The sequence below is a fragment of the Arachis ipaensis genome, chromosome B10 (assembly GCF_000816755.2).
Source record: "Arachis ipaensis cultivar K30076 chromosome B10, Araip1.1, whole genome shotgun sequence".
NCBI classification, from domain to species: Eukaryota; Viridiplantae; Streptophyta; class Magnoliopsida; order Fabales; family Fabaceae; genus Arachis; species Arachis ipaensis.
The window spans coordinates 6,599,083-6,609,449 of NC_029794.2; the positions used below are offsets into that span (position 1 = coordinate 6,599,083).

Here is a 10,367-nt window from a genome sequence, read left to right on the forward strand (position 1 = left end):
ACGGTGTAGATTTAATGTATAAAATAGACGCTTAGGGTGTTGCTTTTTTCAAATTAAAATCGACGAACATGACGTCTATTTTATTATTTAAAATATCGACAACATTGCCGATAACTTTGAACGATCTAGATCACTTTCTAAAATCAAATAAACGGTGTATATTTAATGTATAAAATAGGCGTTTAGGGTGCTACTTTCTTTTAAATTAAAATCGACGAATTTGCCGTCGATTTTTATTACTAAAAACCCACCCTACGTCCAATTCCCGACTCCAAAGTTCAGAAACATAATTCCCCAAATTCACCATTTCATCACCAACACCCAAATTCACACCATTTTCAACCGTCATTCTCCGCTGCTGTGGTTGCTCTGTCACGGTTGCGCCGTCGTCGCTCCTCTTGCTCACGCCGCCATCGCGCTCTGTTGCTGCCGTGCCGCTGTCGCTCCCTACATTCGCGCTATTGTTGCTTCTTTTGCTCGCGCCACCGTCACTCCACTGTTGCCGTCGCTCCTTCTCTCTATTGCCACCGTCGCTCTTCCTACTTTGGTCCTTTTCTGCTCTCTCTCAATTGAGCTCACAAGAACCAGCTATCTAAATCTAGAGATCCAAACTATGACCTAAATATCCAATTTTATCCAATCTAGAAATCCAAATTATGAATTTCTGCTAAACAAAATAATTATTCAATTGAGGGTGAATAATTGAATATATTAGGAAAGAAAGATTGCATTTCTGCCAAAAAAAATTCCCCCTGGTGGATCTGATCTTTGGGCAAGTAAGTAGTGTATGGTTCTCTGGCTATCAATGTAAATTTCATTTTCATCTTGATGAACTTAAATGCTTCTGATCAAGCAATTGAGCCGAAAATCTTGTTCTTACTCATTCTACCATAATATAAACTTAATATGAATTTGTGTATATATCCTCTGACACCGAAATTGAGTTGTCTAAGTTTTTGTTTTTCTGGTTCACTTGTTTTTAATATGTGTCTAAGTTCTGTGCTAGCAAAAAATAAATTTGCAGTAGGAAGTGGAGCCAAAACTGTTTGTATATGCTACTATGAACAGAAAAACAACTGGTTTGTCCTTGCTTCTTTCATATATTTTATTTTTCCATGCTTATTTCATCCTGGCAACATAAGTTTTTCCATTTTTCCAGTAATAATAATATATCCTTATCTCATAGTTGTACAAAAATGAGATTAAATCATATTCTGTAATAATAATATATACTATATGAGCATCAAATCATAGTCACTATTATAGCATCACCTACAAAAGATACACTTGCAGAGAAAAACTTTACTAGAGGGTAAGCATTAAGCAAAGATGTTAATTGATTATGGTAATAATAGTAATTCGAAAAGAATTATGAATTGTTAGATACACTTTACCCGTTCTAGGAAAGGTTTTAAGCATAAGCCTTCTTGTTAATTAATTAGCTACAATATTCCTATGTTCAAATATTAACAAGTTTGATTGTACATAGACATTAGCTAAAGGTTATAGGAGTACTTGTCCTAATAAAGCATGTTAGATAGCATAGTGGCAGAGAATTGTCCACTTCTATAGAGTAGAGCATGCTATAGAAACTATGATTAAAAGTGGGTCCATTGATAGCATAAGCTAACCAAGGATGAGGTTGAGGTTGCATGCATTTTTAGAGAATTGAAATAGTTAGTTTTCATAAAAGAACAAAGAAATAAAACTCGCCTTTTAGATTTTGAATATCACGAATCTGTCTTCTTAATTTGGATGATTCTTGCTGATAAAACTAATGATATTCATTAACAATGTTAAGTATATATGACAAAATAAAGTCCTAGGAATATAAAATATAGATCACTAACTGAAAGGAATAGTGATTAAAAAAAAGATGACCTACTTAGTCCTTGAACCCCATTATTTAAAAGTTTATTATAAATTTTATTATAATAAATTTGAGCATCCTTAGGAAATTTAACTGTGCTTGAATCTTTAGACCTATCAAATAACACTTTGTTTGGAGAGATTTCAACAGAGATTTCAAGTTTAACTTTTCTTGCAGTGTTGAATCTCTCCTTTAATCATTCTTACTTTAGAGGATCATTCCTCAGCTTGATTTTGTATATAAACAACATGGACAACACAAGTACAGAACTCTAAGGTGGATATCTGCATGATTTCATGAATGGTCGGTAATGAGCATATAAATTTTTATGCCGTCTTTTTTCATATCTAGTATTTTAAGATTTTGTATAAACATGAACTTTGAGCATGGCCTTTGAGCATAACATCATTTATTGAGTATAAGCTCATTGATGAAGAGCAAACACTCATCTCTTATTGCCATTGAGTTGAGCTTTGTTTTGGACATATTTAAATTTGGTGCAGTTTTGTAGTAAAAATATATGGAAAATGTTGTGATTTGGTTTCAGATACATGAAAAGGCTAGGAAGTTTGCATATCAATTGTTTCTTTTCAATTGTTTATCTTTTTTGGTTCTCTGTTCTCTTTTACCTAGGATTAGTTATGCTACTATTGATGCTATTTTTGATAGATGCTTCAATTTTTGTTGTAGTTGCTCCATTGAATGATCTATGTTCTTCACCTAATGAGATAGGGTATGAGTGTTTATGAACTACAGTTTCTTTAGAAATGTGAAGATGTGCTAATTAGCCATAAATTATCAATCATAGTTTGAGAGTATCTGAAAATTTTATAAACATGTCACTGTAGCTGGTGTGCTTTTGTTCTTGCTGCAAATTTGGCTGAATTGATCCAATTTGTAGGCTAGAGTCTAGATGCTGTATAGCCCATAATGTAATATCTTACTTATCAATGGCAGTATGAACATTTAGTATCTGATATATATATCTCACTAATAAGTTATGAATTTTCCAGCTACGAGATCTTGAGAAGGGGGTGGACATTCTCGTCGCAACTCCTGGAAGACTGGTATATTTGCTGGAGAGAGCTAGAGTTTCACTTCAGATGATCAGATATCTTGCACCAGATGAGGTAGATAGGATGCTGGATATGGGTTTTGAGCCACAAATAAGGAAGATTGTTGAACAAATGGATATGACCCCTCCAGGTGTAAGACAAATTATGCTATTCAGTGCCACATTTCCTAAAGAGATACAGGTTTAGTTCATTCTTTAAATTTCTGGAAGACCTTTTATCTATGTTAGCAAGATATGCTTCAATGTGGTGAAGTAGAGAGAGAGAGAGAGAGATCAGTTGTGAACATATCTGAATTATTGTTGTAATTTATGGTTGACATGCAGAGACTAGCCTCCGATTTCTTGTCAAGATACATTTTTCTCGCTGTTATGAGCAAATACATTTGTTTTTATATTTAAAAGTTTATTTGTCTTGTTATCTAATATTCTATATAAATTTTATTTCTATATTTAAAAGTTTATTTGCATTAATTGTTTACTATTTTTTAAATAAAAAAATAATTAAAAAAATATAGCTAATAAAATCGACAGTAACGATGTCGCTTTTTAAATTTAAAATAGACAAAAAAAATTAAAATATAGACAAAGAATTTGTCGGTATCAAAATAATTAAATCGACGGCAATTGTGTCGATTTTATTGAATCAAATATCAACAGAAATGGCGTCGATTTTATATATTAATATCGACGGCAATGTTGTCAATTTTATTGAATCAAATATCGACAAAAAAAGGCGTCGATTTTTATGTAATAATATCGACGACAACGTTGTCGATTTTAGTAAGAATGTAAAGTTATCAAACTCATATTATATTATAGATGAAAATGGTGTCGATTTTATTAAATTATTATCGACAGCTAGGCAAGCCGTCGATTTTATTCAAATTTTAAAAAATCGACAAGCTTAATAGCGACCACCTCCACCGTCCATTTTGCCGTCGATTTTTAATATTAAGCTGTCGATTTTTCCATCGATTTTAACAATGTTTTTTGTAGTGAAATGCTCTAAAATACTCCACCCTACAAATTTATAAGCTTCAATTGGCTGCTAACTGTTTAATTCAATTTTCATTTCTTCTTCAATTTTTCTCTTCAATCTATATTTAACATTATCATAAGTTCATTAAATTTCTTAAGTATTTCTTTTTCTCTAGGTATAATTTGGGAGAATATCAAATCTAATTCATATTATGTGTATTATTAGGTGGCTACTACTTTTTTTTTCTTTCTAAACAACATTTTTTTTTAAATAACACTGACTACTCTTATTAGATGGTGAACATTTTTTTTCTTATTTTTAAAATAAGATTAGTAATTTTTTTTGTATTAAAAGTATTGTCCCTAGCATATTTCTCGTTTCTATTACTAAGCTTACTCTAAATATTACTTGTTAATCACACTTAATCAGTAGGCTAGTAGTATTTTAATTTAGGAAAAGTATGAGAAGCCAATAAAGAGATTATATAATATATACAATGGGGTTAAATTGAAAGTTAAAATATATTATAGATAATTAATTAATTTTAAATTATTTTTAATTTAAAATTTGAAATAAATTAGGATTATCGTCAATTATAGAATCAAAACAAGAACTCCCTCTCTCAATACGCCGTTACCTCCATTCTCTCCATTTTTTCGAGAATCTTGCCGGTGCAGTGCGTCCACGGTCACCGCCTGCCATCCGAATCTATTCTCCCTATTTAATACCTAATTCCTCTCCCTCGCACCTTAATCCCTCCTTGTCAAACCCTCAACGTCGTGTCGCTTTACTTATAACAACCCAACTGCCACAGCCACAACTATTTACGCAGGAAGGGACGCGAAGGGCAGCAACATGCCGTCACGCTGCCGCGCTATCGCTTCTTCTCTACCCAACCCTTATCTCTCTTCTTCGTTTTCTCAACCCAGATCACCCCAACCATCACCTCCCAGCCAACCAACCCCGTCAAACTGTCCGCAACCACCACCGTTGCCCACCCTCTCTCGCTCTCTTCTCTTTCTTTCCTCTTTCCCCATTTCTCCCTGCCGTGTTCGCTGCCCCACGCCCCTGTTCGCGCCTGCCAGCTCCGGCGAGCAACAGCCCGGTGCAACCCAGCAGCGGCCAAGTTCTGTGCCGCTGCGACACCATTGCTGCCCCCATTCTTCTTTCTCTCCTTCATCAACGCAGGTTCCATCCCTTTCCTTGTCCTCTGTTCTTTCTATTTTATTTATTTCATTGCTTTTAATTATAGTTTCTGCATATAGATTAGGCTTAGGACTAGTTAATATCTGTTGCTAGATTGAATGTGTTTGCTGGTTGAATTTTATGGGTTGATTGCTGCTTTCATTGAACTAAATGCTCTGTTTACACATGATGCACACCATATGTTCGATGAAATGTCTAAATGAAATCTTTTTGTTTAATTCTTATGTATGGCCAGCATTTGACTTAAAATCTATTCTCATGAGGCATTATAATTTATAATTGTGCAGTTTTATGTGATTTCTAATGATGTTTGAGTTTGAATTTTGTTATGCACTTGTTTGTAATTTTTTATCAAAACACCAATTTGGTTAAAAATTCAGTTGTTATCAATTGTTTGGTATATTTTTAAGAAGGACATACCATATTTTATTGAGTGATTTAAATGAAATGGTTTATTCATATTGGTTTTGAACATAAATGATTACATGCATCATCACTCTCACTTATGTGTGTATATCTTTTTGTGATTTTACAATGTGTTTCCAATAATAAGTGATGTTTCTATTTTAGGTTATTGATCATAGTTATTCTTATGTATTTATGGGATCATAGTTCTATATATCACTTAATTCCTTTGGTTGGTTTTTTTTATTTGCGTTCGATTGCAGGTTGTGGAAGTGATTGATCTAAAAACTGATGAGACGCAACATGATCATATTATTGAGTTGGATTTAGTTTATCATTCACTGAATTCAAGTATGTTTGGATTTGTTGCAGTTAGATATAAGTGATTAAGTTATAATAGACATGCTATAACATTACTAAATCCTACTTAATTATGTCATATTCCATAATGTAAATTTATCACAAAGTGTAAATTTTTTCAATTATAAAACATATGCCGTTAGTATCATGAATATGTGATTAAGGAGAAGTTTAACCCAAAAGTGTTATGCGTTGTGGTCAATGACGAATAATCCAAATGTTCATTTCACTATGTTAGCAGATGATTATTTCTATTCATACGTGGATGGTTATTTAAGTAATCACATGTTAAATATACTGTCTTTCAGTTTAATATGGATTCGGATGGTTACTTTCATAGACAAAATGTATGGTTATTTTTGCCGCCTGGTAAGTATGTCATGATTAAAAGATATTCTACCAATACATTTAGATAAGTTCAGAAAATGAATGAGCAATCACATGTTAATCTTCATCAAGTCTCATGAACAAAATCTCAATACTCCAACTAGGAAATTAGCTCAACAAGCATTTTGTATTGGAAAAAAAATTTCCGTTTATAGATATAATAAACTGGATGGTCAATTTCATATGGAATTGGATGGTTACTTTTATAGACAAAATAGATGGTTATTTTTTATGTCTGGTATCGACGGCTAAGAGGTAATGAGGGAGTTGCGGTGTCAGTCAGCGGCGTTGTGGTGGGATGGTTATCGGAGCTCGCGAGGAAGATGGTGAGAGGTGTGCCGTCGTTCACAAAAAAGGGATTGGATAAAATTTGAAATAAGGATTGGAATGTTAGAATTAAAGTGAAACTGAAGGGTTTTGTTATATTAGGGTAAAAATTGGGTACATTTTCAATTTTAATTTAAATTGGGCCAAATAAACAGCTTATTATACACATTGTATAGATACTCTATTGATTTTTTAGCGGGATTCTTTAATTTATAAACAGGGTGATTGATTATGAAATTGGGGTTCTTATACATTCAATACCAGTGAATGATGAGGACAAATCTATGGCGTTGATATTGGATAGATGAGTCCAATGAGTTGTTGATTTCTCTTGGGCAATAGATGTCACTTATTTAAGCTCTGTAAACGATCATGATGAAACAGAACAATGACCACAAGAATATACGAATTGGAACAAAACTCAACATAATTTTGGACATGGCGGTTAAAATATAATTAGTATTATTTAGTATATCTGAATATTTATTATAGAAGATTACGTCTTTATTATTATGATTCTCTTAGTACCTATAAATACCAGATAACTTGAAAAGACAACTTGAACACACTCAATAATATATAAATCATTTTTCTAATTTAGTCTCTTATTTCTAACATGTTATCTATCAGAGCCATGGTATCCTCCTTATCTTGAAGAGAATGTTATTTTTCTTGCGGTGAAATCACCGTAGTTTTTGCAATTTTTTTTCCTATACCATTTTTCATTACCTTTTGTCACTCCTTTAATACTTTTTCACCTCATCGACTAGCATGTTTTCTCTGTCTTGTATTTTTCCGAGTCGAATGATCAAACACCATTGTCATCCGCTACTTACCTATTTTTATGAAAAAATCATATAGTTTTCGCTCTCTTTTAGCAGTTCCGTCTGCGTTTCATCTGTATTTCCTTGTGGCAATTTTGTCTACGTTTCTTTCCAGCAGTTCCGTCTGCGCTTCTTCTAGACAAGCGGCAGTTCCGTCTGCGCTTCCTTCAAACTAGCGGCAGTTCCGTCTGCGCTTCCTTCAGACAAGTGGTAGTTTCATCTGCGCTTTATTATTACGATTCTCTTAGTACCTATAAATACCCTTTTATATTGTATCATTTTCAGACAACTTAAACACACTCAATAATATTCAAATCATTTCTCTAGTTTAGTCTCTTATTTTTAACAATGGCAAAAACCAAATGAAAAATGAACAAAATTGAAAGATAATGTTGGATATGATGATACTAAAGAGGGAGAGAGAATGCGCTGAAATTTTCAAATTTCATGGTGCTTGTTACTACTTGCTTAATTAATTCATAGCCAGTTTTGTTGAGTCACTTAGATCTTCAAGCGTAGCAATAGTGAATCAAAGAGGCAATGAAATTTCGCAGAAACTCAATCCATTGCCAAGTTTCGCAGTTCGCATAGAACCTAGATATTTCCCTATTCTGATGACAATAATAACAACCGATTGTTTTTTTAGTATACAACCGTTCTTAATTAACTTGAGGGAAAAATTAATAAGAGATAGAAGATGAGCACTACTAGTAACTAGTAAGGCCTTTGGTGAACATAATTTCCAGGAGGATGGTAGTTACAAGTAATGAAAGTGCCTCCATTATCGCAATTCACTTTGGCACATCCAAGCCGAATAGTGTTACTCCAAACAACTTGAGTGTAGTGACGGCACTCTCCGCCAACACATGAGTTTGAATCGTACTCATACTTGTCTTTCTCATCCACCCACATTCCCACTGCTTCGCTGCCTGCAAGATCACCACTGCTCCATGCAATGTTCTCGCCGTAACCCTCGTCGCCGCCACCGGAGTGGATCATTTCGCAGTCCCCTTGCCGTTCCGTTGCGTAGTTCTCGGCGAACGCCGCAACGTCGTCGTCCCAAACCAAATCGGCAACACCTGCCTCTGATCTTGCTGCGTTGTGAGCATCAAGATAGTCTTGCGGTGAATCTTGAGCATAGGCGGTTATATCAGCCACAATGCCTAACCCTAAAACACACAGGAGAGGAATAAATGAAATCTTGTGTAACCAAGAAATAACCATTTTGATTTTGAAATCAATGAAGAACGTGTTTGATGAAAAATGCTGGAGATGTTGCCAGGTATTTATAGGAAATCTTAACTTGCAAGTTGAAAGTGGGGTGGCACACTTGGCTTACAAGCATGGCTGCACTCCTTGTTGATTATGTTGCGAATCTGTACGAAAATATCTAACTGCCATATATGCAAGTTGATGTATGCTGCCTACTCTACTCGCCAACATGAGATGAAGAAAAGAAAGATGGTACTTAATTGCTAATGATATATGTCACTATGAACGTTGTGGAAAACTTATTATTAGCGCACTTTACACCAATTAGATACTCTTCTTGTGCTCATAAAGTTGAGCTTCACTTGTACAATGGGTGCCATACTTCCAAACATTTTATAAAAAAAATGAGTACATCTATATCAAAAGTCCAAACAATCCTGCTACGTTACCAACAGCATTTCTGTGAACTTCTGCCAACTTTGATTTATAACGGTATTTAATGAAAGTGTTTTTGTGGACGTGTCTAATAAAAATATTTTTTTTATGACTGTGTCTAATAGAAGTATCTTTATAAATGTATTTTCTGGATGTGTCTTTTTATACATATGTTTAAAATATAATAATTAATTATTGTTGATAATAAGTTGGCAGATAGTATATTAGTACCCTATACTTTTCCATATCAAAAACTATAACTCCTACTTTTTTTTTTCTATGTATTTTGTTAAGTAGACAATAATTTTTGTGAACAATGAGCTCTAAAATTAACCCAATAAATTAAAAAAATACTCCACTCCCAAATTACTTCCTAAAGTCTTGCATTAGGATAATCATCTGCACACCTACTAAATTGAACATCTGACATATTCATTATTCGCATTGTTTAATATTCTTATTGTTTACTTATACTTTTCTTTTTTCTATTTATTCTATTTTTTTCTTTTTTTTTTAATTTAACATGTTTAGACATTTGCTCCCACAAAATTTATTGGAAAAAAGTATTCAGACACTCATGCCAGGTTGAAAAAAATTTATGTGCAACTTAGAAAAAGTAGAACTTATTTCTTTGGTTACTGGGATAAAATTGAGAGTAAATTTTATCTTCAGTTATGAATAATATAAGATAATCTTGAGTTATAACGTAAATTTTGACAGTTCTTTCAAGTTATGTATCTCAAACTACAGTGGAGTTATAATATATATTCAGAACATGTACTTATTAGCTCACTTTACTTCAAGTGAAGATATTGCTCAACCTTATTGTCACGCATTTTCTCACACTTCCTTAACGTGGTTCCTATACATAATATAAGATAAGAAAATAAGAGACCTGTTAAATATACAAGTAGTGTAGCACTACGGAATTTAATTTGGGAAGGTAGGCGCACCAATTACACCAATTTACGGTCACTTTAGTTTATATGATCAATTATTCTTTGTCTCATCATGTATGTGTTGGACGAGACTAACCAATCAATGTGAGCTTAGGTGCCAAAATGCAAGCTTTCACATCCATGTGGTATGACACGGTAACAAGTTGAAAGTGAAAGGGCACATTGCAACACTCTCAAATTCATCAATGCCACTCTCTCCACTTTTCTCACCACTCTTGTCGTTTTCTGCATTTCACTTGTGCATTTTATTTTTGTTTTTATTTTCTAAAGATAAGATATTTTTATAAATTTGAAGAAAAAAATTACCATAAAAGATCAATCAATCTCG

The 10,367-nt window shown here is 33.4% G+C and overlaps 2 protein-coding genes across 2 annotated transcripts; one reads left to right on the plus strand and one right to left on the minus strand.

Moving 5' to 3' along the window:
• LOC110267510 (DEAD-box ATP-dependent RNA helicase 52C-like) lies at positions 2,038–3,363 on the plus strand. Its single transcript, XM_021113164.1, has 3 exons — positions 2,038–2,173; positions 2,891–3,126; positions 3,270–3,363. The coding sequence occupies exons 1-3, from the start codon at positions 2,167–2,169 to the stop codon at positions 3,342–3,344; spliced, it is 318 nt and encodes a 105-aa protein (XP_020968823.1). The 5' UTR covers positions 2,038–2,166; the 3' UTR covers positions 3,345–3,363.
• LOC107623394 (pathogenesis-related protein 1) lies at positions 7,866–8,966 on the minus strand. Its single transcript, XM_016325632.2, has one exon. It carries the CDS (start codon positions 8,655–8,657, stop codon positions 8,148–8,150), a length of 510 nt encoding a protein of 169 aa, XP_016181118.1. The 5' UTR covers positions 8,658–8,966; the 3' UTR covers positions 7,866–8,147.